General features: G+C 45.0%; 2 protein-coding genes across 2 annotated transcripts in view; one reads left to right on the forward strand and one right to left on the reverse strand.

Annotated features, from left to right (window-relative positions):
- Positions 1-14,949, reverse strand: part of ITGB3 (integrin subunit beta 3) — a 55,466-nt gene extending 40,517 nt beyond the window's left edge. The window contains exon 1 of the mRNA XM_082194829.1: positions 14,598-14,949. Coding sequence (XP_082050955.1) covers positions 14,598-14,661 — 64 coding nt within the window. The 5' untranslated portion in view covers positions 14,662-14,949. The remainder of the gene's footprint in view (positions 1-14,597) is intronic.
- Positions 14,950-25,820: 10,871 nt separating this feature from the next.
- RPRML (reprimo like) lies at positions 25,821-26,156 on the forward strand (the record flags this gene model as incomplete). Its single annotated transcript, XM_082195384.1, has 1 exon — positions 25,821-26,156. One exon carries the CDS (start codon positions 25,821-25,823, stop codon positions 26,154-26,156), a length of 336 nt encoding a protein of 111 aa, XP_082051510.1.
- Between the last annotated feature and the right edge of the window lie 1,548 nt (positions 26,157-27,704).

Raw genomic sequence — 27,704 nt, forward strand, 5'->3', positions numbered from 1 at the left:
GGTCTCACCATTTCTCTCCCCCCCCCCCGTCACTACACCCCTCCCTGTGCTCCTTGAAATTTTACAAGACTAATCTAGAAACATACCTAGGAGATTTTATCTTCCTGGGAATGCACTAAATACTGCTTGCTGAAGGTTTTCACAGGAGGATTCCAGCATAACTGGAGCTATGCATTCCTCGGGGAATTATCAGCAATATCTGAACAGCAGCACAGAAGAAAACCAGTGTATTAACATAGCCAAACTCCCCTTATCTTAGCGATGCCCTTCGCTTGGAAAGACGACAGCTATTCTGAACTGCTCCATGCCTTACGTAGCAGGAAACCTGTGTTGTACAGTTATTAAGTGCTACTCCAAAATGTGAGACTGTGCCTATGTCATCCACACGTCTCAAAAGAAGTCTCAAAAGTTGGGGAAACTTTAATATAGACACTCAAGGGCTTGTCCCACACTTGTCCCGAGATTCCCAGGCGCAGGTCAGAGGTTTTTCTTTCGTCCTACTGCTTTCCCCAGGACTTTACTTTCTTTTGGCCCACATCAATGAGGCTGAGAGGGGCATCTTGTCATCTAGGCAGCCCAAAATCTCCTTACACGCTGTCCAGTCTTGTGCCCTTTGAGAGGCTACTTCAGTGCTGCTAATGCAGCAGTTTGATTTCACCCCCAGATGTACACTCCCTTTGTATTTTGAGACGGATGTCAACAACAACAACTGCTGAATTGCCGCCGTGACCACATAACACCACTCCTGAAAGACCTACATTGGCTCCCAGCACGTTTCCAAGCACAATTCAAAGTGCTGGTGCCAATCTTTAAAGCCCTAAACGGCCTCGGCCCTGTATACCTGAAGGAGCGTCTCCACCCCCATCATCCAGCCTGGTCCGGCTCCGTGGGCCTTCTGGCGGTTCCCTCCAGAGAAGTGAGGTTACATGGAACCAGGCAGAGGGCCTTCTCGGTAGTGGCACCTACCCCATGGAATGCCCTCCCATTAGATTTCAAGGAAATAAACAGCTATCTGACTTTTAGAAGACATCTGAAGGCAGCCCTGTTTAGGGAAGTTTTTAACGTTTGATGTTTTATTCTGTTTTTAATCTATTGGGAGCTGCCCAGAGTGGCTGGGCGGAGTATAAATAATAAATTATTATTATATTATCATAAGCTAATATATGAGATAGACTCATGACATGCAAAGCAAGATATGTCAAGCCTTTATTTGTTATAATTGCAATGATTATGGCGTACAGCTGATGAAAACCCCAAATTAACAATCTCAGAAAATTAGAATATTAAATGAAATCAGCAAAAGGAGGACTGCAAATAGAGCAATATTGGACCTCTGGGAAGTAGAAGCATGCATATTGTCAGGGAAGTGACATCAGAGCGAGAGGTGAAGGGGAGGCTCCCAGATTCTGCAGGAGAAGGTACCAGCACCAGGGGGAGATGCAGCTTGGTAGAGGAGGAAGGAAATCGGTGTAACACAAGGGATCAAGGGGGGCAGATGGGGGAAGCGGAGGGAGATTTCCGGGATTCTTCCCTGGACATCAGTGAGGAGAGCACAGGTCCTCCACTACCCACGCCCTCCCTGCGCAGAAGACTCCAGCGCAGTGAGAGGCGGAGACGACTGGGAGTCAAACAGCTTTTATGCTGGAAAAGGTTTAAGAAACGCCCACAGACAGATTCTGCTAGCGACTGAGGCAGCCACGCTGAGATGGGCTGTGCAGTCAGGACGGTTTAACCCTGGCAATTAAGCCCCCTAACGGGGACAGTTTACGCACGAGTAACTCAAACCCATTACACATATGTACTCAGTACTTGGTACCTGCAGAATGTAGGCACCCTATATCTAGATATGAGCAAAGCAGTGATATTTCAGGGAGCAGGCGGGACCTATTACTTACACCAAAGGAGCCTACACAACACAAAACACTGGCCGTATGTAGGTTTTATTTTATTTGCTTTTTATCTTATATTTTGGAAATGTACATCCAGTTTTTTCCCCCTTTAAATTTTTTTGGGGCCCCCAAGAGAGTGGGGCCCTAAGCTATATAGCTTGTTTAGCTCATACGTAAATCCGGCACTGTACAGCTGTGGGGTGGACTGCGAGTCCACTGGCAGGGATTTGAACCCAGGGCTCCCACATCACCACAGACTCACCGTAGGCGAGTGGGCCTTGCTACCTACAATGATTAGGACAACAGGCCTCTTTTAAGGGAGAGGTGGGGCAGACAGCACTCCGGAGTCTCCACTAGCCCCTTGTTTATCTCTATAATTGCATTTCTTCCTTTGTTCATGCTCAAACACCCCCTTCTCTAATAACCACCTTGTACTGCTGACTCACAGGCTGTGGCTTCTGCAGATCCCAGCTCTGGAGATTACGCAGCTTCCTCAGAAACTGTTGATTAACAGCCCAGAGTTATTATTAACTCCACATTGGCTTGTCTATGGAAGACTGCCACCCCGCTATGTTTCTTTCTTACTGCGTCTGTGGGCTTGCATAAAGATTTCTCACCAGTTTCTGCTAAGTTTCACTCTCCTTGTCCATAGTTTAGGAGCTGACAAATCCGAATGTATGAATAAGTTCTCTTTTGCCTTATCAGGAAACACAAAGAACGGCTGGTTGTTGTTGTTTAAAATGACAAATAAAATGTGGGTGTGATATTGGCCGTACAGATACAGAAGCAAAAACAGGAGACAAAGAGGGAATGTGGGGACGGGGAACAGAGAGATAGCACTGAAGAGGCTTTCGCAAGTTCTCTCTTTCTCCAAAACCACAAGGATTATAAACTTGTGGGCATAATTCACATCCCACGGACGTCAGGGTTGGAAACCTTGCCCATTTATTGTAATGAAGCTAGGCTGACGCTACTCTGGCTACACACAAGAGTCACAGAAGTGAACTACAAGAAAGAAGATTCCACCTAAACATTAGGAAGAACTTCCTGACAGTAAGAGCTGTTTGACAGTGGAATTTGCTGCCAAGGAGTGTGGTGGAGTCTCCTCCTTTGGAGGTCTTTAAGCAGAGGCTTGACAACCATATGTCAGGAGTGCTCTGATGGTGTTTCCTGCTTTGCAGAGGGTTGGACTCAATGGCTCTTGTGGTCTCTTCCAACTCTATGATTCTAAGTGTCATTCTCCCCATGAAACGCTAAGCTGCAGTTTCAATAGCACCACCAACCTTCGCAAAGTTTAGAAACTTGTGGGGAAAGAAAAGGAAAGCTGGGAGTCTCCACAGATCCAGCTTCCACAACAGGGAGTTCTGTATGTTCCCAGGGACTGGAGATCTCGAACGCAAGCAGCCAGGGCCAGCCCAAGACATTTCGGCACCTGAGGCGAACCCCAAAATGGGGCACCCACCATACCCACCGGGGAAGGAGGAATGAATGAAGACTGGAGAAAGATGGATATCAGGGTCTGTTTGGGGATCCTGCCGCCTGAGGCAGTCTCCTCACCTGGCCTCATGGTTGGGCCGGGCCTGCAAGTGGCTATTATTGCTAGAGTTTGAGGAGCGGCGTGACGGAAATATTTGACAAATAAGGGCAACTTCATATTCCCCTAGCCATTGCATTTACTGCGATCAGAGATTAGGCTAAACCCAGATAGATCCTCTTGCCCCCTTTTCCACTGTGAAAGGACATTTCCAGTCACCTGGTGATAGTGGAAACCCAGAGGAATCATGGTTTTCTGAATCATACCACACCCATTGAGCAGCCCACGTGAAGAGCCATCACCAAATCAAGGTTTCTGAGTAACAGACTGTGATGTGCTGATCATTCATATGTCTGGCTCATGAGGTGTGACTGGCACCAAGTGATGTGAAGCACATTCTCCACACTTCTTATTCCATGCTTTCTGTCTTTCCAAAAGCTCAGTGTTTCATGTTCTCCCCCTTTGCACCTTTGGCCATGCCAAGTCCTGGAATTAGATCTTGTCTTCCCTCCATTGGAGCCACTGCTCCTCCACAACAAGGGGAATCTTCCCTGCCCTGCCTTCCTTGATGTTCCTCAGGTGACTCACAACAACCCTCAATTCTGACAACACTGTTAGGAGCTTGCAAACCCCCCCCAAAAAAAAAACCCAACCCCAACAATCCTCTCTTCCAGTCCTGCCCATCCAAAATAGACTGCAAGCCCTCTGAGGGCTGAGACTGAATACTTTTCTATGTTTTGTATCATGCTGATGCGAAACAGATTTTAAAAATAAAAAATAAAAAGAAGTAATCAACTTCTTTAGGAGACTCCTTGTTATCACGATAGTACGATAAGGATTCGGCTATCAATTTAATATATTTATCACATTCGGATACCCACTCTTATTTAAAGGAATTCAAGGTGGGTATACACTCCCCCACTTCATTTTATCCTCTCAACAACCCTGTGAGGTACGTTAGGTAAGTAAAGCTGTGTTTTATTGACAGGGGCTCACATGCTTTGTACAGAACATTAACTCCCTCCACAAAGAAAACTAGACTTTCCCCAAATAATAAATAATAATAATAATAATAATAATAATAATAATAATAATAATAACTACTAATAATGATAATACCATCACCACTATCATATGTCATCAAGGAGCATTCAGTCACACGAAACAGTTCTGTTTGTTCCTAGTTCAATCCAAATTTAGACAGAGCTTTCCCTTGTATCCTACCAATCTGCTGATTCCCAGTCCCCCTCCCTTATCAAATTGTTGCAGCAGTGACAACTCTAGTGAGGCAGCAATACATGGCAAGCAAGGAGAAGGAAAGCATGGAGGCCTCTCCCCTCTAGCTGGGGAAATGTTTCTCCCCCTCAAAGGCTCTTAACTTGCCTTGCTTCAATGTATTACAGCCTGATCTTGCTGTCAGTGCAATTCCATCCTGGTAAATGGAATAGAAAGGAAAGAAAGAAAGGGAGTAGGAGGGGAATTCTTCTGTGGTTTGGATGTAAACCTGAGTAGGAGAAGAATTTAGGGGTCAACGCTGTGCAATTCCAGCCTCCCTGTTTCTCTCTCTCACACACATACACAACCTCTGAGTCATACACACACCTCTTCTGAGCTGTGGCCTGACAGTGGTCATACATTCAAGTATATTAGTCGTCTTCAGGGTTAGAAATTTACTTGTTTTGTAAACTGAAAGCAGAGGTGGATCCTGCATGCAACACCAATGTTTAGAGTAAAGGTAAAGGGACCCCTGGCCATTAGGTCCAGTCGTAACCGACTCTGGGGTTGTGGCGCTCATCTCGCTTTACTGGTCGAGGGAGCCAGCATACAGCTTCTGGGTCATGTGGCCAGCATGACTAAGCCGCTTCTGGCGAACCAGAGCAGCGCATGGAAACACCGTTTACCTTCCCGCCGGAGAGGTACCTATTTATCTACCTGCACTTTGCCGTGCTTTCGAACTGCTAGGTTGGCAGGAGCAAGGACCGAGCAACGGGAGCTCACCCCGTCACGGGGATTCGAACCGCCGACCTTCTGATCGGCAAGTCCTAGGCTCTGTGGTTTAACCCACAGCGCCACCCGTGTTTAGAGTACAGTCTTGCAAATAATCACACAGAACAGCAGTGGGGAACATTTGGCCATTCAAACCTCAGCTGAACTTCAGTTTCCAGCATCCCTGACCATTGGCCATGTTTGCTGAGGCACATGGGAGTTGTAGTCCAGCAACATATGCAGAGCCAACTGTTACCTGTCCCTGATATTAGAAGGCTAGAAAACAGTGCTGGGTGGGGAATCCATACAGACTGGGCTAATTCATAGTCCAAGATAATCTGCAAAGCAACAAACTCTAAAAAGACTAAGGTCACTTGCAAATGACCGGCTTATTCAGCATTAATTAGACAATGTTGTCTAACTGCTATTCCAGACTTCCCAGTGCATTACCTCAACCATTTCCTGCTTGCAGAAAGTCCAGTTGGGTGGGGTGAGCGTTATCATGCAAGACTTCCAAATCAACTCTAATTGCACAACCTGAATTTCCAGGCATGTGACTGAATCCCCCCCAAGAAACAGAGCCCGGAAGTGCCCATATGAAAGCATCATGCCTGCAACCCGGCTGCGTGTCGAGACCCCGAAACCACCCCCTCGGCAATGAATGAGACACAAGGACACGGATATTAGGTTAATGTTATTGGGCAAAATTTGGCCACAACTTTATTGGTTACAGAATGTGAGTGGTATTGGCTTAGGCACTGGAGTTGACTATATCTGACTCCCGCCCATCATGCAGGGAATTTGGTAAGGGTCAACCACCGATGGGGGAGCCCCGTCGATGCAAACCAACTCGAGCTCTCCCAGGGTTCCCGAAGGGGTCGTGGACTAGCCCAGTTCCGGACTTCGGACAAGATCCACACCCCCGGATTCCTTCAAAGGAGTACCCTTAAGCTTGGAGGGGCAGGTGATGGCCACACCTCCCCTCCTCCATCATAAGATCAACCAATGCCTAGCAGCCAAATCTTACAAAGTTGTGACAATTGCTACGAGGTAGGTGAAAACCAAATGGCCCTTGCCCATCTGCCAAGTGGGAAAATTCCTACCAGGCCCCTCAATGGCGACCAACCCCATAGCAAGGCCAATGTCGAAGCCTGCAAATTAGGGAGGGCAGGTGGGAGATTGAGGAAGCGAGCCGAGAGAGAAAGCTCTCTGGCTCACGGTTTTGTTTAAATGGGGCCTGGCCACACCTTCTCAGCCAGCAGATTGGCTGGCTGGGTGATGGTGTGACAGGGAACCTCTGGGTTTGGATTTGGATTTTAGATTTGATATCCCGCTTTATCAGTGCCCTAAGGAGTCTCAAAGCGACTCACAATCTCCTTACCTTTCCTCCCTCACTCACAGCAAACACTCTGTGAGGTGAGTGGGGCTGAGAGACTTCACAGAAGTGTGAAGAGCCCAAGGTCACCCAGCAGCTGCATGTGGAAGAGTGGGGAATTGAACCCAGTTCACCAGATTACGAGTCCACTGCTCTTAACCACTACACAACACTGGCTCCCAGTCCCCCGCTCCTGGAGGGGAGTTGGTGGCCACGTCGTCCACCGCAACTCCTCCCCCCTGCTAAGTGGAGCGGATTTCCCCTGCGCAATTTATCTTGGATCTGGTTTGCCATGATGCCCCATTCTCCCTTTGCTGCCCTTTCTGCCCATGCTGTGCATAATACAAAGCACAGCACCGGAACAATAAGATAAGGGAAAATCCAAAGAGATTGTGCCGTATGAACAAATGACTGAACAAATGCATGGAGGAAACAATAAGTATTCGGAGGAAGAGGTCCAGCTAAATAAACATGTGACTGGTCCAAAATAGATGTGGAAAGGCCCATCCTGATTCAAGCGTCCAGCTCACTGACACATAAAGCACACCCTCCAGCATTTCTCTGATGAAAATAGGAACGTCCTGTTCCATAATATTGATACTGTATTCGCCTGAATATAAGCCTCACTTTTTTTCCAAATTCCGACTGTGAAAAGTTAAAGTGCGGCTAAAATTCGCGACCTTACAAAAATTGGCTTTTACGATATCACTGCTGAAACAGACATACGGTAAAACAGAATGGGTGTGAGTGCATGCAGAATTTTAAGGGAGTGGCTTATATTCGGGTATTGTCTTTTTTTCCTTGAATTTTAAAGATGCGGCTTATATTCAGGCCAATGTGGTAATAATTACATTATTTATACCCCGCCCATCTGACTGGGTTGCCCCAGCCACTCTGGGTGGCTTCCAACAAAGATTAAAAATACATTAAAATGTCACACATTAAAAACTTCCCTGAACAGGGCTGCCTTCAGATGTCTTCTAAATGTCAGGTAGTAGTTTATCTCTTTGAAATCTGATGGGAGGGCGTTCCACAGGGTGGGTGCCACTACCGAGAAGACCCTCTGCCTGGTTCCCTGTAGCTTTGCTTCTCGCAGTGAGGGAACCGCCAGAAGGCCCTCAGCACTGGACCTCTGCGTCTGGGCTGAACGATGGGGGTGGAGATGCTCCTTCAGGTATACTGGACCGAGGCCGTTTAGGGCTTTAAAGGTCAACACCAACACTTTGAATTGAATGTTACCTCCTTGGCTGGGGGGGGGGGTCGCATCACTCCATATACCCTACAACATTTCTCCGATGAAAATAGAGGTGCCCTAAGGAAAAGTGGGACAATCTGAAACCTGGGCAGCTTCTGTAAATCCCAGGCTGTCCCTGGAAAATAGGGACACTTGGAGGGTCCGATAAAGTAGAGGGGAAGGATTTTACTTACAAAGACAACATACAAGAGATGCGTTCTAAGTCCATTCCCACCACGACCACAAACTTTGCCGTCACTTCCTCCATGCACTTCCCTCCATCCCCAGTTCTGATATATCCTACTCGTTGCTAGATACATGAGCAGGGAAGGCGCATGAAGAGAGACATGTGTCTGTCACAGCTAATGTGGCCTCAAGAATTATATGATAATCTGTCCCACAAACAGCAAGTTCAGGTAGTGTGTGCCAATAAAATGGGAGTCAGGAAGGCACTCAACACCAAGGCAGGCAGAGGCACAATACTTTTTCTTTATAATTCAAAAGGCCCCAACGCCCACAAATACAGAACACAAAAGCATGCTTGATGGCTTCTCACAAGTCCTGAAATGTTGAGAGTCAGTTGAGGGGAACCTCACAAATATACTAAAGTGAGGAGGAGGCAGGAGGGGGATAGATAATTTGCCTGCTTGAGCTTCTTACAGCTTAGGGTATCCTGAACAGGAGCATGGCTGGCTGGCTGGCTGATACTCTCAACACGAGCTCTCTTACTAGGAAGCAAGGATATACTGTATTACAACACATTGTTGTAGATCCCACTTGCACTCAGGCACCAATAAAAAGGAATGGAATGTTCTTATTAGCTGAAGTGATCTCCAGTGCATGGCACTGTATGTTTCTGTACGCAGCTGTTTGTACAGAAACACAGGGACGAGGCAGAAGCCGTGTGGCCTGTTGATGTTTCCGTAGCTGTTCTTTTACTTCACTTCATTAGATGGAAGCAAGTGGCAGGATGGCTTAAATCTTTTCCTGTGCGCCATTTGGAAGCTTAAGAGTTACGAGCACAAGATTTGATTGCATAAGCTCTCAGGTTCATTCCCCAGAGCCTCTGGATAAAAGGATCAAGATGGCTGCAAAGACCTTTCTTTTTTTTACCCCCCAAAGAAATGTAAAGTACAGTGGTACCTCGGGTTAAGTACTTAATTCGTTCTGGAGGTCCGTTCTTAACCTGAAACTGTTCTTAACCTGAGGTACCACTTTAGCTAATGGGGCCTCCCACTGCTGCTGTGCCACCGCAGCACGATTTCTGTTCTCATCCTGAAGCAAAGTTCTTAACCTGAGGTACTGTTTCTGGGTCAGCGGAGTCTGTAACCTGGAGCGTATGTAACCTGTGGTACCACTGTACATGAAGATGATGTATAGATGGTATACGACACCAGTGCAGTTAGGAAAAATGTATAAAACTAGCTCAAATTTGTGTTGGAAGCGTAAGAAAAAGGAGGGGACATTTTACCACATGTGGTGGGGTTGCAATGAAATTAAGAAATTTTGGGAAATGATATACAATGAATTGAAGAAAATGTTCCATCTAACATTTGTTTAAAAACCTGAAGCATTTTTGTTAGGGATTGTGGGGAAAGACCTGCCAAAGAAGTTGAAAAATATCTTCATGTATGCGACAACAGCGGCGAGCGTCTTAATAGCACAAGGATGGAAGACTGAGGAAATTCTGACCAAAGAATTATGGCAAGAGAAACTGATGGACTATGCAGAACTGGCAATATTGACACATAAATTGACAAGGATAACTGTGACTTTAAAAAGGAATGGGAATATTTTACAAAGTATCAAAAGATGCAACAAAGTGAATTGGGCTCCTTGGCAGGTTTTGAATAAACACTCACAAACTTTTCATTGATAATAACCAGTTAGACAAATTAAGGATTTATACAACTCTGTAACATGCAGAGAATAGCATTTATAGAGAAATCAGATATTGGAACTGAGAGAAATCGGGGGGCGGGGAGGGTGGGTTGTTTTATGGGAAGGAGGGGAGGGGGGAAATGGGGGGTGGAATTAAGGATGATATGTTTTAAGATATGTTTTGTTTAATTTCCAAAAATAAATAAATAAATAAAGGTTTCCTAAGGGGTGGGGGGAGAAAGAAACTACAGCTAGTGCAGAATTCAGTGGCCAGGTTGCTCACCAGAGCAAGTCGGTTTGAGCATATTACACCGCTCCTGGTCTTACTGCACTGGCTACCAATTAGTTTCCGGGCCCAATTCAAAGTGCTGATTTTGACCTACAAAGCCTTAAACGGCTCAGGACCGCAATACCTCAAGGGCCGCTTCTTTCCTACCCAGACCCTGAGATCATCTTCTGAGGCCCTCCTTCGTGTGCCGCCTCCTTGAGAGGTCCAGAGGGTGGCAACACGAGAACGGGGCCTTCTCTGCAGTGGCTCCCTGTCTGTGGAATGCTCTCCCCAGGGAAGTTCGCCTGGCGCCTTCATTATAGGACTTTAGGCACCTATAATGTTCCTTTTTAACCAGGCCTTTGGTTGACCTGATGGCCATCCTATACCCTTTTAAAATGTGGCTCTTTTCCGGGGGGGGGGGACGGTATTGTTCTTATTTTGATTTAAAATATTGTGATCTTTTCTGTGAACCACCCCGAGACCTCCAGGTATAGGGCAGTATATAAATTCAATAATTCAATAAATAAATAAATAAATAACAGTCATTACGAAATGCAATTCCGTTCCCATGCTCGATTCCCACCCACAGACTGTCCTAATCCACTTTCCTGCCCGTCTAGAAAACACTTCTGTTAACTATTTGCTCAGGTCAAAGGGAATGATTCAAGACTTCCTTTGGAAGAATTATCAGAATTTGCCAAACCGGTTAACACGCACGTACTCTGCCCAGGACACAATAGGGGTGGGGAAATGAACCACGAATGTCCTATGGGAGAAGGCGGTGACTCCATCACTCTGCAAACCTAAAATCAATACCTGGCCAAAATCAATACCTGAGAAACTCAGCATACTCTCAGCATTTCAGGAGAGGGGCTAGATCTCTGGAGGCAAACTAGTGCCAAGGTCACGGTTTCACAGAGCCATAAAACAAATGTAGCTCCAGAAATTACCACAGGAATAGAATGAGATTAAGGTATTTGGCAGGGGTGGAGGCAGTGAGTGGGTGGGTGTAAGGAACATTGGTGTGTGAACAGCATATCCATGTTTCAGAAGGGAAGAGACCAAATTTGGGGATGGGACCATCAGAACAAATGCCTCCAACATTTAAAGCACACAAACCTGGGAACTATAGTTTACCTCCTCACAAGAGCTATAGCTCCCAGCTCTTTTAATTTTTTTAATTGCCAAGCATGGAAAGCTGAACGCACACAAGTTAAATGCTTGCAAGCTGCAGGCTTGCTGTATCTCAAAAACCCATTTGCAACTTTATTATGATTATTATTAATTGACATCCAAGGATATCATACACAATCTTAAATGGAACGTACAAAGAAAAGGTAAAACTAATAAAAAGAATAACAACCTTAAATAATTATACTGTTATTGATTTAAACTTGTACTTATACGTGTTCTTTTCTTATACTTTCTAACTAAACAAAAATAAACCAAAGTAGAATACAATAAACTAAACTATTCCCGATGTACTTTACATTTACAACACTGAATGTACTTATTACCTTACTCTTAATATATTTTCTAATACTTTCTTATAACAAATCGTACCATTTCCCCTTATTTATCAATGTTTAATTTACACAAGGGTCATTCAAACGCTGCCATAGATGTTATGTCGTTATTATATTTTTGTAGGTATTTCTTGAACATATCCCATTTTTGCGTGAATGATTGTTTCGTATTTCCCCTTAATCTATTTGTCAATTGAGCCATTTCTGCATAGTGTAGTAACATATTCTGCCATTCCCTTACTGTTGGTACTTTCCCCCCTTTCCAGTTTAATGCAATTAATAACCGGGCAGCGGCTGTCGCATATAAAAAGATTTCTCTTCTATTTTTCAGGATATCACTGCCTACAATTCCAAGCAGAAATGCTTCTGGCTTCTTTGAGAATGTTAATTTAAAGATCTTTTTCATCTCATCATAAATGAGGTTCCAGAACTCTTTAATTTTTCGGCACGTCCACCACATATGGTACATATCTCCTTTTGTTTCTCCACACGGCCAGCATTCGTCTGAAATATTTTTATACCTCTTGGAGAGTTTTGATGGTGTAAGGTACCATCTAAACTGCATTTTCATCATGTTTTCTTTAATGGTGTAACATGCCGTAAAATTCATGTTAGCTTTCCAAAGGGTCTCCCATTCACTCATCATGATGGTGCATCCGATGTCTTGCACCCATTTAATCATTACCGCCTTCACCTCCTCCTCCTTGACATCCCAGTCAAGGAGGAGTCGGTACAGTCTGGAAATGATTTTGGTATTATTTAACAATTCCTTTTCTAATTTTCAGTTGTTAAATCCAATATTTTTGTCTTGTTTGAATGTCGCAAAGAGCTGGTGATATTCTAGCCCATGGGTAGGCAAACTAAGGCCCGGGGGCCGGATCTGGCCCAATCGCCTTCTAAATCCGGCCCATAGACGGTCCAGAAATCAGCGTGTTTTTACATGAGTAGAATGTGTCCTTTTATTTAAAATGCATCTCTGGGTTATTTGTGGGGCCTGCCTGGTGTTTTTACATGAGTAGAATATGTGCTTTTATTTAAAATGCATCTCTGGGTTATTTGTGGGGCATAGGAATTCGTTCATTTCCCCCCCCTTCAAAAAATAGTCCGGCCCCCGACTAGATCTGAGGGACAGTGGACCAGCCCCCTGCTGAAAAATTTTGCTGACTCCTGTTCTAGCCATCCCATTTGCAAATTTAGTCACTTCCTGACAACTTATTTACCAAGCATTTATTATTTTTGGTGGGAAAATGCATCACGCTTTCTAGGACATTGCCCCATGACTTTCTTTATCACAAAAAGTCTTGTCTTTGGGGGGGAAGCAGGTTTGTTGTGCAACTTTTCCTACTCATCACCTGTAATTGCGCAACCTCAATTGGCCGGTATGCAATACCGAAAGCAGAGACAGTCTGGAAGCGCCCTTAAGCTGCCCCTGCCTGGAGTCACCTTTTATACTGTTTTGAGAAAAGAAGCGGGCACTGTTCTGCATGAGGATCCTTCCTCTGATATTATGGGATGCAATGGCAGTTGCCTGGATGAGCCTGTAGACTGGACGCTAAGCCTTGCAAGTTACGATGGGGAGAGTCAAGTCAAGGACCGGCCTTAATAGCTCCACAGACGGCATGAATCTTTAGAACGCCAAAGGAAACAGACGGGAGCTTAATACTGCAAAACGGTCATTCATATACAAGGTGACTTTGGTCCAGTCACCATTTCTCAGCTGAACAAGGTTGTTGTGAGGATGAAACGCGGAGGAGGAGAACCCTGTTCACTACCTTGAACTTCTTGGAAGATAGTTTATAAATATGTCATAAAATGTATACACTGCTTGATGGGAGGGGGGGCACCCTCAAAGGGGTTATGGCAAAAGGTATCAGATATGGCAAACACCATTGGCAAGAGTTTTTCTAAACTGATTCAAGTCTTACTGAATCACAAATGGGCATTTTACAGGAACTGGATAGAAAGAGGGGAAGCCAACCCTAACATAGAAGCTCGAATGAACAGACGGTGTACATGGATGAAGATATGAAGGAAGATCTGACTCGGGGCGGGGAGGGCTGGAGTGGGGAGGAAGGGGGGGGAAGTAAACCGAATGGTATTTTGAATTGATTTTGTTGTGTAAGCCTTTTTTTCAGAAACCATATATATTAATGTTATGTAGTTAGGCATTGTAGTATGAATGAATTTTGTTCTGTATTCTTTGTTTTATAGAATATATATAATAATATTATGTTACTAAGCAAATTTAATAAAACAGATTTTTTTTTATAAAAAAAGTCTTACTCTTTTGCATGTGGGATTTTACTTTCTTGGGCTCCATGATCACTGCCGATGGCGACAGCAGTCACAAAATTAAAAGACGCCTGCTTCTTGGGAGAAAAGCAATGACAAACCTAGACAGCATCTTAAAAAGCAGAGACATCACCTTGCCAGCAAAGGTCTGTATAGTTAAAGCCATGGTTTTCCCAGTAGTGATGTATGGAAGTGAGAGCTGGACCATAAAGAAGGCTGATCGCCGAAGAATTGATGCTTTTGAATTATGGTGCTGGAGGAGACTCTTGAGAGTCCCGTGGACTGCAAGAAGGTCAAACGTATCCATTCTGAAGGAAATCAGCCCTGAGTGCTCACTGGAAGGACAGATCCTGAAGCTGAGGCTCCAATACTTTGGCCACCTCATGAGAAGAGAAGACTCCCTGGAAAAGACCCTGATGTTGGGAAAGATGGAGGGCACAAGGAGAAGGGGAGGACAGAGGACGAGATGGTTGGACAGTGTTCTCCAAACTAACATGAGTTTGACCAAACTGCGGGAGGCAGTGGAAGACAGGAGTGCCTGGCATGCTCTGGTCCAGGGGGTCACGAAGAGTTGGGCACAACTAAACAACAACAAACTAACTCTCTTACCCCAAACCGCGGAGGCGAACAGGATCAGCCCGAAGGCACGGAAAGCGGCGCCCGCTTTGCCCATGTCGGCGGAGCGGGAGGTTTCCGAGCTGGAGAGAAGTTTTGGCTGCTGCTGCTGCTGCGGAGGAAAAGCGAGCGGCTCTCCCGAGGCTTCCTTCGCCGCCGATGGTGCGTTATGGCGCGCCGGGGCAGCAGGATCCCACCAGCAGGCGAGAGGAAGCAGCTGTCCGACGGGAGTCAGTGGGGCGAGCGGGTGGGTGGGATCGCCCCCGCCTTGGCTCGCAGCTCCCTCCTTCTCCTCCCCGGTCGTCCCCTCCCAGGAAGAAGGGCCTTCCCAGCGCCGCGGAGGGAGCGCGCCTTGCCCGCCCCCTCGGGGACTGGCTCTCCATCCGCCCCTCTTCGCTCTCGCCCCGGTCGCCCAAGGATCACCTTCCCCTGGGCGTTATTTTATATACACACCCAGGATCGGCCCCATCGGCTTACAATAGGAAAGTCAACACAGAAAAAGAAATAATCTTTCTTCTCTGCCTCTTTGGGCTGTGCGCATAAATTCCCCCATTACATACAAAGTTTTTCTATGATTATCCTGGACCCTGCCCACCCCTGCAATATCCATGGATAGATGGAGCCAGCCCGTGGTAATCGTGCTTACAGTAGATCAGTTGGTGCCAATGAACATGATTGACAAAGTTTCGTTCATTTCAATGAGTCTGCTATGAATAGGACTTGACTACAACGAACTTTCTGAGTTTCCCCACATGTCCCCACATGTATGCTTGTGTGAACCGCCCTTATTCTGTGAACTGCCCTGAGACTGCCCCCCCATAGGTCAGGATATAAATAAAATAAAATAAATATGCATCTGAGCATGCACCCAGCAATTTCTCTAGCACCGATACTCTGCCAAAACAGCTGGCACAAAGGAGAAACTGGTGCACTCCCATTCAGGGCCAGATTTAGGTTTGATGAGGCCCTAAGCTACTGCAGGTAATGGGGCCCAGTTTATAAGTCCAGCTGTCCTTTGTCAGCAAATTGTCGCTGCTTTTTTGTGTTGAATAGATGCTATATGGTCATTTATGGACCTAATAGGTATCTAAAGCCATTGGCACATAACAAAAAATTGTATTTCAGTTCAACAATTACTTTGATAAAATACATAAAGTATGTTAATCGTGAAATACAATTAAGAAGACTTATATCAATAGTGAAATAATTATTAAGGTCTAACTTAAAATGATTCTTTTATTCATAACAAACTTAATATTGGCATTTGGCAATAACTTTCTAAGGGAAAGCGCGCCTTAGTTTTGCAACACTTTGGTTTTGGAACAGACTTCTGGAACGGATTAAGTTTGAGAGCCAAGGTACCACTGTAAACCAGTGATATTTCAGGGAGCAGGCTAGCCCATTACTTACATCATAGGAGCCGACACAACACTAAACACTTGCTCTATGTAGGTTTTATTTTATCTGTTTTTTATCTTTTATTTTGGAAATGTACATCTAGTGGTTTTTTCCTTTAATTTTTTTTGGGGGGCCCAAGAGAGTGGGGCCCTAAGCTATAGGTTGTCTAGCTTATATGTAAATCCGGCACTGTACACACAGACAGTTTTACTACTGGAGTTACAGCTCTTCTCCGGCCACTTTCAAGCTCCTTTTTATGTCCTTTATAAGCAAATATGGGTTTTTTGTGTGAGTACGCAAACACACATGGTATGTGTATGACAAACTAGGTCTTTGCCCCAGGTGACAGAAAGCCCAATTTTGGCCCTGGGACTGGATGACTTCCAGGGTCCCTTCCAAAGTCTACATTTCTGTGATTCTACAAAAGAAGGATGGAAGGAAGATCTCTCTCACACACAAACCTGTATGTTGGTTTGCTCCACTTTCTGGTTTAAATGATAGGGTGCTCTGCTTTCTGCACAGGAACCGTAATAAACTCCCCATGCAATTTCTATGTAAATCACAAGCATAGAATTCTAGGAACGGTAGTTTTCTCAGAGCTAAAATCTCCAGCACCTTTAAACTACAGTTCCCAGGACTGTTCTTGAAATGTACAATGTGTGCACAGCAAAAACGAAGCCAGTTAACAGAGAGGAGGACTTCGGGATTCAGATACCAGTTTGGTGGCCTTCAGCAAATCCCTCTGAAATCACAGCTGGGGTCCTCCCATCTGTAAAGTGGGCGCAATAAGTAGCAAACCTTCTAGGGCTTTTGAGATTAATGAAATTGGAATAGATAGATAGATGATAGACTGTCATCTCAATCTGGCAGACAGTGTCAGCATATGGAAATGGTTTGGTTTTGGCCCATGGATATGGAAAGGCCTATTGCATCGGATGAAGAGAATGCATGGAGCACTTCAAAATATGCCCATTTGTACCAGCTGGGCACTCCACAAAGCAGCCTTCACGCAGCTAGAGGCAACACCAGTGAAAGCTCCCAGCAGCTTCCATGGATCACCAAAAGGTACTCACATGTATAGAAAGATTTCCTGGGTCGTCCCTTCTCTTTGCCTGGAGGCAGAGTCAATACACAAGGTCCAGTCCAGTCCTAAGGTCAGGAATATCTCGGTTCATGTAGCCAGACAATCCAGCCAGACAAGCCAAGGATCCAAGGTCACGAGAAGCAAGAAGCAGCGAGGCCTGGCCAGGAACGAGGAATATTGTTTCCAGCAACCGACTGAAGCTAGAAAGCTGGTGCCAGCTGGTTCTCATCAGAAGCAAGGAGGCTGATTAGCCACAGGTGGAGTCACTTTGTCTTCTGCTCCTTCAGGCTGCTGCTCAGCAGGTGAAGCCAACTCCTGGCCCAAGACGACCACATTCGGCTCATGGGATGGCTCAGCTGGTTTGCGGTGCTGATAACAGCAAGGTTGCAGGTTCGGTCCTCATACAGGACTGCTGCATATTCCTGCATTGCAGGGGACTGGACTAGATCGATCCTTGGGTCTCTTCCAACTAAGATTCTATGCCACTGGGGCCACGGATTGGAAGCCAGGGTGCAGGTGAAGGAGGGGGCTCTGCCAACAGTCCCGTGGAGTTTTGTGGGACAAATGAAACATGCGCTAATTGGGAAGACTTAAACCGGCAAGGGGACGCAGGCACGCACAAACACACAGCGAGAGCATCCTTCACTTTCACACAATGCCTCTGGGGTCTCTGGGGACAGGGGGAGATTATAAATGCAAAGACTTCAGAAGAGTCCTGAAGCCTCACCCGATATAGAATTGCTTCATACTGCTTCATACTACTGCTTCGTAGAATTCTTCGTCAGTGTGGTGGGAGGATATAGAATTGCTTCATAAACCCATCTTATTTCGAATGAATGAATGTAAATGAAAATATCAAATGCTGTGGAACTGCTGGGCAGTGACTACATTATTACATGAGCACTTGTCCACAGCATTTGATATTTTCATTTACAAACATTCATTCAAAATAAGATGGGTTTATGAAGCAATTCTATATCCTCCCACCACACTGACGAAGAATTCTACGAAGCAGTAGTCAGTATCTGGAATCACTTTTTAGTGTTGGACATCATATTTGCTGAATACACAAAGCTTCACAGCTTGTCTTTCATCGTACAAAGTCTGGTAAAGTAAAGGTAAAGGGACCCCTGACTGTTAGGTTCAGTCGTGACCGACTCTGGGGTTGCGGCGCTCATCTCTCTTTACTGGCTGAGGGAGCTGGCGTACAGCTTCCGGGTCATGTGGCCAGCATGACTAAGCCGCTTCTGGCGAACCAGAGCAGCGCACAGAAACACCGTTTACCTTCCCCCCGGAGCAGTACCTATCTATCTACTTGCACTTTGATGTGCTTTCAAACTGCTAGGTTGGCAGAAGCAGGGACCGAGCAACGGGAGCTCACCCCGTCGTGGGGATTCGAACTGCCAACCTTCTGATCGGCAAGTCCTAGGCATAGGCGCCGACTCCATGGGGCTTGAGGGGGCCCGAGCCCCCTCAAAAATTCGTTTTGGGGGGTTCCGTCCCCCCAATAATCTCGGGCGCCCCTCCAGCAGAGCGCCGCCGCCGGGCGACTCCGGCCCTCTGGTTCAGGTTGCCATGTGGCTGCGTGCACATGTTTCGTCTGCGTTTAGCAGTCTCCCCTTCGGGTTCGTCCGCCGGCGCGCGAGGGCCACTGCGTCTGGCTCAAACTCTCCACCAGCAAATCGCCCTCTCTGGTAAACAGGATCCCATTGGCTGCGGCGCGTCTTTCGGGGTGGGTGCAAGGCGTTTGCCGTGGGCGGATTGGCGGCGACCCTTTCCCTTTAAATCAAAATAAAAAAATTCCTTCCAGTAGCACCTTAAAGACCAACTAAGTTAGTTCTTGGTATGAGCTTTCGTGTGCATGCACACTTCTTCAGGTATCTGAAGAAGTGTGCATGCACACGAAAGCTCACACCAAGAACTAACTTAGTTGGTCTTTAAGGTGATACTGGAAGGAATTCTTTTATTTTGACTATGGCAGACCAACACGGCTACCTATCTGTAACCTTTAAATCAAGTAATCGCAGCCCAGCAGCGGTTTGCATCTCGGCCCAGCCTTTTCGCGCGTTGCAAACCGGATAAGCCAAGTCGTGGGCGGTGGGGGACAATTTACAAGGCATTTGTGTGGTTTCTCTTTAAATCGCCCTATCTGCGCTTGAAACCAACCGAAGAGGTGTTTCTGTTTCTTTTTCTTTTTTTTTGCAAGAAGAGAACAGCTGGGTATCTGGTTCCATAAGGTGATGGTGAATATCGGTTCCCCCTTTTACAGATGAGGGGAAACATGAGTTTTCTTAAAGTTGACAGAAAGTTAGGTGCATCCTGTTCCTATCTAAATCAGCAGATGATTTTTTTGGTGGCTTGCGTAGGTGTTTTTTTTTTGTTTTGTTTTGTTTTTAATAAAATATTTTATTAAGTTTTAAAACACACAATAAAGAATAAACACACAAAATCCCCTCACCAAACAGAATAACAAACAAAACGCTAAATACAAAAACACCAACGAACAATATAGATAGAAAAAAAAGAAAGAAAACAACAAAAACATAACTATTCAAAAACTTTTTTATATAACTAACTGGACTTCCTCACATCTCCCTTACCCTGCGTTCTTTATAATAGAAAGTACCAGCAAATTTTTACCTTATTTCATATCTTACTTTGTACTTTTCAATTGTTATATTTTTAGTTTTAAAGTAATTTTTGTCAGTTATTTATACCTTAAATTAAACATTGTATTACTTTAAATTTCGACCTTATCTTACTTATAACTTAGTTTCTATATCTCACAATCAAATTACTGGAGCCATATTTTTCTAGACCATACAATTTCTTAACATTCATATAACTTATATTGTTTTTGTAAGTAGTCTTTAAATTTTTTCCAGTCCTCTTCCATTGTTTTTTCTCCCAAATCTCGGATTCTGCCAGTCATTTCAGCCAGTTCCATATAGTCCATCAGTTGCGTCTGCCACTCTTCCAGTGTGGGCAAATCTTGTGTCTTCCAGTGTTTTGCGATGAGTATTCTTGCTGCTGTGGTCGCATACATAAAAAAGGTTCTGTCCTTTTTTAACACTTTCTGGCCGACTATGCCCAAAAGGAAGGCCTCTGGTTTCTTGGTAAAGGTATATTTAAATACCTTTTTTAGCTCATTGTAAATCATTTCCCAGAAGGCCTTCACTCCTGGACAAGTCCACCAGAGGTGAAAAAATGTCCCTTCAGCCTCCTTACATTTCCAGCATTTATTATCAGACAGGTGATATATCTTTGCAAGCTTGACTGGAGTCATGTACCACCTATATATCATTTTCATAATGTTTTCCTTCAAGGCATTACATGCCGTGAATTTCATTCCGGTGGTCCATAACCTTTCCCGGTCCTCAAACATAATGTTATGCCCAATATCCTGAGCCCATTTTATCATGGCTGATTTGACTGTCTCATCCTGAGTATTCCATTTAAGCAGCAAGTTATACATTCTTGAAAGTACCTTAGTCTTTGGTTCTAACAATTCTGTCTCTAACTTCGATTTTTCCACCTGGAATCCTCTCTTTTTATCCAATTTAAATACCTCTTGAATTTGAGCGTAATGTAACCAATCTCGCACCTTATTCTTTAATTTTTCCAAACTCTGCAAACTCCAATTATCTCCAATTTTTTCTATTATTTCCCAATATTTCGGCCAACCGGCCTCCATATTGAGTCTTTTTCGGGCCTTCGCCTCCATTGGTGATAACCATCTCGGGGTCTTGTTTTCTAATAAGTCTTTATATTTTGTCCAGACAATAAATATTGCTTTTCTGACAATATGGTTTTTGAATCCTTTATGAACCTTAACCTTGTCGTACCACAAATATGCATGCCATCCAAAAGCATTATTAAACCCTTCCAGATCTAGGACATCAGTGTTCTCTAACAGTAACCAATCCTTCATCCAGCAGAAGGCTGCAGCTTTATAATATAACCTTAAGTCCGGCAGGGCAAACCCCCCTCTTTCCTTTGCATCAGTTAAAATCTTAAATTTTATTCTGGGCTTTTTGCCCTGCCAGATAAACTTAGAAATATCCTTCTGCCACTTTCCAAAACACTCCACTCTGTCCACAATCTGTAGGGTTTGAAACAAAAACAACATCTTTGGCAATACATTCATCTTTATAGCTGCAATTCGACCCAACAAGGAAAGTTTCAATCTTGACCAAGTTTCTAAATCCTTTTTAATTTCTAGCCAACATTTTTCATAATTATCTTTAAATAAGTTCAGTTTTTTAGCAGTCAAATTTACCCCTAGGTATTTCACCTTCTTTACAATTTTTAGGTCTGTCTCTTTCTGAAACCTCTCTGATTCCTCAGTTGTCAATTTTTTTCCCAAAACTTTGGTTTTTTGCTTGTTCAGGTTGCGTAGGTGTTTTGACCCCCGCCTCCTCCCCACCTGCTCCCTCGCCAGCCAGCCAGCCAGCCAGCCAGCCGCGCACCCTAGCCGGAGAGCCCCGGCCGTCCCCGTCGCGCAATCAGCTGGATCTCCCTTCAGCAGGCCGTGCTCACAACTCGGCCCAGGGACCCCCCAGCAGCGGATCTCCGGCCCAGCTGAAGAATCCGGCAACAAGCCCTCTCCTCCCCAATCGCTCCGCCGAAATACGCTCCAAAACCCCCCAGATAGGCCGCCGGCCAAGTCTCGTGGCGCCCTGAGCGAGGGTCTCTCCCCAACACCGCCACCTCGAACTGCGTTCTCCCGGCTACCCGAGCGAACCAGCGGCAGCTTCCCGGGCGCTCTTCCCGACTCTGCCTCCGAAGAAGAAGAAGAAACAGCCCCCGCCGAGGTGCATCCCAAAAGTTGGACGACGCGTCCTGGTATGGGCCCCCCCAATATTTTTTATAAGTCGGCGCCCCTGGTCCTAGGCTCTGTGGTTTAACCCGCAGCGCCACCTGTGTCCCTTTTACAAAGTCTGGTACCTCGCTTCATTTAAAGATTTTCAGAGACTTTGAGACTAAAGATTTCATTTTGGACTTGTTATGGTTTGAAGGAATTCTATAAAAGATTGTCTATCGCATATGTACATGGTCATCGTGTTGCCTAGACATTGCTGATGTTCTCTTTGCAACACAGGGGTTTGTTTGGTTACTTTATGAGGTGCTGGCAGGAACTCCCCATGCCTTCCCATTCAATTGTCTCTTCACAGATACATAAGGATTAGAAGCTTGCTGTTAAAAATGGATACCGGGATCCTTGGGAAGCAGGATTCTGCACTCGCCATCACATTCAGCACCCCTTCAGAACGCTGGTTATGGGTTAATCGCCGATTTAATTGAACCGTCCAAGGCAGGGGGTAAGGTAGCAGGGAAAGTTTGCACAGGCAATGTTGAGAAAGATAAATTTTCCACCCAGTTCTGTGGGACGTGTCCTGAACGCTCCTCAGTTTGAAAGCAAGTTCCGTTGCATGGCTTTCCTTGGCAAAGCCCTAATTGATAGGGGAATACATAATAAGTTTATGTAATTCAGCCCAAATAGGTTCAGTGGAACCTTGGTTCTCGAATGCCTTGGTTCTCAAACATTTTGGCTCCCAAACGCCAAAAACCCGGAAGTAAGTGTTCTGGTTTTCAATGTTTTTTGGAAGCCAGACATCTGATGTGGCTGTCAGCTATTGCTTCCAGGGTGCCTGCGCCAATCAGAAGCCGCACCTTGGTTTTCGAACATTTCGGACTTCCGGAGCAGATTAAGTTTGAGAACCAACGTACCACTGCATATGAATGTACTACCAACAAGACGTGCCAGAAATTTTAACTTATTCGTTTCTAGAGGGAGGGGGGTAAAAACATCTGCTGCTTGCATTCCAGTAAGTAGCATCTTTTAAAATAACAAACCAGGCACCCAAATGTCAAACTGAGGTGTGTGCATTATTTAATGGCCTCCCAGAGCTTTGCCTTGATATTTCCATACTGTTCCTTTACTGCCCTCTTGTGTCCATAAATGCATTCTTCACACCATGGGATACAAACCCGTTTACGCAGCACAAGTTTAAAGCACATATCAAACTCACCCCCCGCCCCAAATAATTATGGGAACTCCAGTTTTGTTAAGGGTGCTAGGAAGTGTAGCTCTGTGAGGGGTAAGCTAGAGTTCCCAGGATTCTTGGGGTAGGTGTGAAAAAAGCAATCTTTCTCGCCATTCCACCAAAACTTGGAAAATTCCAGCTGAACATGGTGGTTTCCATTGCGTCGTAACCCGAATCTGAATATTTTACTGGTTACTCTACTCAGAAACCACAAGTTTGGCATATCTGTTTATTTCAATCTTCCCCACACAAGCCGTCTGCATTCTTGTGTTGTTTTAAACTTTTGCACCAAACTCTCTTATTCTGTACGCAAAACACATGTGCGTGAGAATCGTCGTTTATAAGAAGCCACGAGACTGCAAAACCCATGTTGCAGCGTGACATCGAAGTCAAGCATTTTAAAAATATCCAAAGATTTTAGCTGAAATGCAGACAAGATTGGCAATATTGAAAGTTTCACAGTGTGAGCAGAATGGGGCGAAATTCAAAAACAAGCAAGCGCACTTACACAGAAAACCATAGGCTGCTCCTGTGAAAACCAAGGATGGATATGATCGCAGGCAATGGAAGTGGCTGTAGACAACGCATTTGGATCTCCTCAGAACAAAAGCACAGGCTGGGGAAAGGAGGTTTGCAACAATGAAGGAATGGCTGGACGTGTGTAACAAATACAGTGGTACCTTAGTTCTCAAATGCCTTGGTACCCAAACAACTTGCAAACCCAAACACTGCAAACTCAGAAGTAAGTGTTCCAGTTTGTGAACTTTTTTCAGAAGCTAAATGTGCTCCATTTTGAATGTTACGCTGCCGATTTGAGTGTTATGCTGTCTGTTTTTGCTGTTTATTTATTTATTTATTTATTTTGCAGCTCTTTTTTCTATTTCTGTGACTGTGTGGAACCCAGTTCAGCTACAGATTGATTGACTGATTGTGTGACTGCAGTACATTGTTTATTGCTTTCATTTTATGGATCAATGGTCTCGTTAGATAGTAGAATTCATGTTAAATTGCTGTTTTAGGGGTTGGTTTTTAAAAGTCTGGAACGGATTAATCCATTTTGCATTGCTTCCTATGGGAAAGCGCGCCTCGGTTTTGGAACGCTTTGGTTTTGGAACAGACTTCTGGAACAGATTAAGTTTGAGAATCAAGGTACCACCGTAACTCATTTAGGAAGATCTTTGGATTCAAGAGCCCTCATAGCATCCATGCACTCGTGGACAGGAAAATACTTAGTTCATTCAGGGCCGGCCCTACCAACTGGCAGCATGTGCCAGCTGCCCCAGATGTTGGGGAGGACAGAGAGCATCAATGAGAGAGACACTTAGGCAGCCCTCATGCACACACCCAAGTCTTATTGTAGGCGTTGACTAAGATTCAGCTGCCAGCCTGGTTGGCTTCTGCATGTGGAAAGGGGAGGAAGCGCCATTTTGAATTTTGCCTTGGGCAGCTGAATGTCTTGGATGGCCCCTGGGATCAGAGACAAAATGGCTGCATTTACACACTCCAGGAATATAAGGTGGGCAGCTCTGGTCTGGGATAATGTCTTCCAACAGGCCCCACCCTTCAGGATAGACCTTCCTATATATTTTGGTAGCGCCTCTTCTTAAAACATCAGCAAAGTCCCACTTAGGGATAGGGGAGCCATTTATATTTAAGTGCGAACCAACCTTATTCACCTCTCCCCAAAAAATATGTGAAGCAAAACACAGCTACCCTTCAGAATTCACAGCTGTCTGGATTCCCCCCCCCCCCACTGGCAATTCTCTAGTCAAAACACAGCACACACAAAATATGCACGTTATGAGAAAGTGTTCCTAAAAATGCATTTATTCATAAAAAATAACATGCAAAACTGCATCATATTAAGGAAACTTGCTTGCCATGAAATGTCTGCATTAGGGAAATTGTATATAAACAGGGGGAAATTAGAAGAAATAGACACTAAAATGCTGGTACATTTCCATGAGTTTGGGTCCGTCCCCTCAACAAAATTGCTAACGGATACAGAAACGTTATTGGGTTATTTTTATTTTTGATGTTACATATTGTGATTTTTGTTGTGAACTGCCCTGAGACCTCTGGGTATAGGGCAGTATATAAATTCAATGACTGAATGAATGAAGAACTGAACTTAAGTTTGGAAAAACAAAAAGCCGAGAGAAACCAAAATTGACCGAAATTTGCCCATCCCTGTGTCCCACTGAACTGCATAGGTTCTCTGTGTCGTGGGAAGGAATATGAGCAAGCTGCTCTCTCCCTGAAATGGTAGGAGGGATGAAGGTGGTGCTTAGGATCAGTTGGGGTGGAGTTTTAATGTGACTTATTTTCTATCATGCTGCTTGGAGACTTTACAATGCAATGTGCATTTCCTGAGTTCTCAGCCAGCCAGCCAGCCAGCCTGCCTGCACATTCCCCCCTGGAAACTTAGCTTCTGGAATTACCTTGCTTCTCCTTAAAGATCTGGTGAAGCTGTTGCCGAGGAGCGATTTGCTCGTACTGGAATTCCTTTTCTTTCTCTCCACTCCCTTCTGCTGGCTGACACTATCTTGATTTTTAAAAGAAGAAAGAATCAAGGAGACAGACAGAGAAGTCTTGCTGAGAAGTCTTCATAACTGTGGGGTCATCCATAAGGGAAGCTCAAGTCTGCGTCCGTTGTTCTTATTTTCTGGAAATTCTGGTGGATATACAATGAACGGGACTTTATTTAATCAGACGCTAGTGGAAGAAGGGGTGTATTCTAACCGGTCCCAAGACCTGAGCACTTTGATTGGCTGCTGCAATGGGACAGGGACAGTGGTGGCCAGCGATGGAGGTGCGTCAGTCCTGCTCCCAGATGAGAGGAACCTCTTCATCACCCGAGTGGTGCAGATCGCGGTCCTTTGCGTCCTCTCCTTGACTGTGGTCTTTGGGGTCTTCTTTTTGGGTTGCAACCTGCTCATCAAATCGGAGAGCATGATCAACTTTTTGGTCAAAGACCGCCGGCCGTCCAAGGACGTTGGCATCGCAATCATGGGGCTGTACTAAGACCGTCGCCTGGATCACTTGTCTGGGGGTGGGCAGACATGAGCAGAGTTCTGCTTGGGTGTGTGTGTGTGTGGAATTCTATTTCGGAGGATGGAAGGATGGAAGTCCTATGGCAGCGTGCTGCTAGACAGAGGAACAGAACTGGGGAGAGGAAGGGGAGATTCCTCGTGTGTGTGTTACAAGCGATAAAGTCCTCTGCTTGTCAAAAAAACAAACTGAACCAGAGAACGAAAATCCTTTTAGCAAGTTCTGTGCAAAGTTGAATTTCTGCCTAACGCTGCATGTGGAAATGTCGTATGTTTTGCATGAACAGTCCGTGTGCAAGAAGAAGATGAAGAAGAAAGTGAAGATGTTTAAGTCTTTCATGTCGTTTCCCTTAGATACCAGTGACTGGACACACAACGCTTTCCTTGCTTGAGACAAGCGTTCACATCCAGATTCATAAACTCCACTGATCGATCAGCTGCAAGGGGAGAAAAGTCCTCACCAAGTGCTAAGTAACAAGATGTTTTGTAGTGCCCTTTGGGGTGGGTGCCGGGGAGTTTTGCAAATTGGCAGAATTGTTGTGTTTTTGTGTGTGTAATCATGCTGATGGCATTTTGTGCTGTGAATAAGGGGGTCTGGTTTTACCCCACATATTAAAAATACACCCAATCTCAACTGAATCAAAGCATGTCTTAAAACAAACAAACAAAATGTTCCCTGGGATCCTTTTCAGATCCAATGTGGTATTAATTTTTGCAGATGTTATTTTGGGGAAGAAGAAAAAAGAGTTGTGCTTTCATATGCTGTTGTTGTTTTATATATATATATATTTCCTCTTTGCAAGTATGGCTAATTTGTCGTTTAAGAACAATGATTTTGGAAACTGTTCGTATGATTAAAAGAGAGAGAGGGAGATGTTGGAATTAAAGCTGCAATAAACGAGTGGGAAATTGCTCTGTTAAATTGCTCGTGGCCACAGAAGAGTCTTGCAAAGGTGTCTTGGGAAAAGATCAGTCCACTTTACCTCCCGCAAAGTGAAATTCACTTTCCCCCACTAACGTTATAAGGTTGTGATCTGGAGCTGAAGAAAACACATTAGAGAAGGAAGGGGCCAAACCTCTCTTCTCCAGCGAAATTAACTCGCTGCAGCTGGGCGTCGGGTGCTTAACCACTCAGTTCCTGTTGCACCTCTTTTCCATGACATGAATGTGCCGCTAGGTTAGGGAACGGAAGTCAGAACTTAGGCTGCGTACTGTACGCACCATGCATTTAAAGCAACCCCCCCAATAAAAATCCTCGGAACTGTAGTTTGCTGTCTCACGGAGCTGCTATTCCCAGCACCCTTACCAAAGTTCCTGGGAAGATGTGCTTTGATGGTATGGTGTGTACATACAGCCCAAGTCTTTGCCAAACTGCGATATTACCTGTGTGCTTATAATGAGGAATAAATTTACACCCCACTGAAGTTAAAAGAAGTAGGGGATGAAAAGGAAGGAAGGATTGATTTGTATGGAATAGGGCAGCACAGAATTGTGTGTGGAGAGAGGGAGAGAGAGAGAGAGA

Source organism: Podarcis vaucheri (genome assembly GCF_965113315.1).
Source record: "Podarcis vaucheri genome assembly, chromosome: 13".
Classification (NCBI taxonomy): domain Eukaryota; kingdom Metazoa; phylum Chordata; class Lepidosauria; order Squamata; family Lacertidae; genus Podarcis; species Podarcis vaucheri.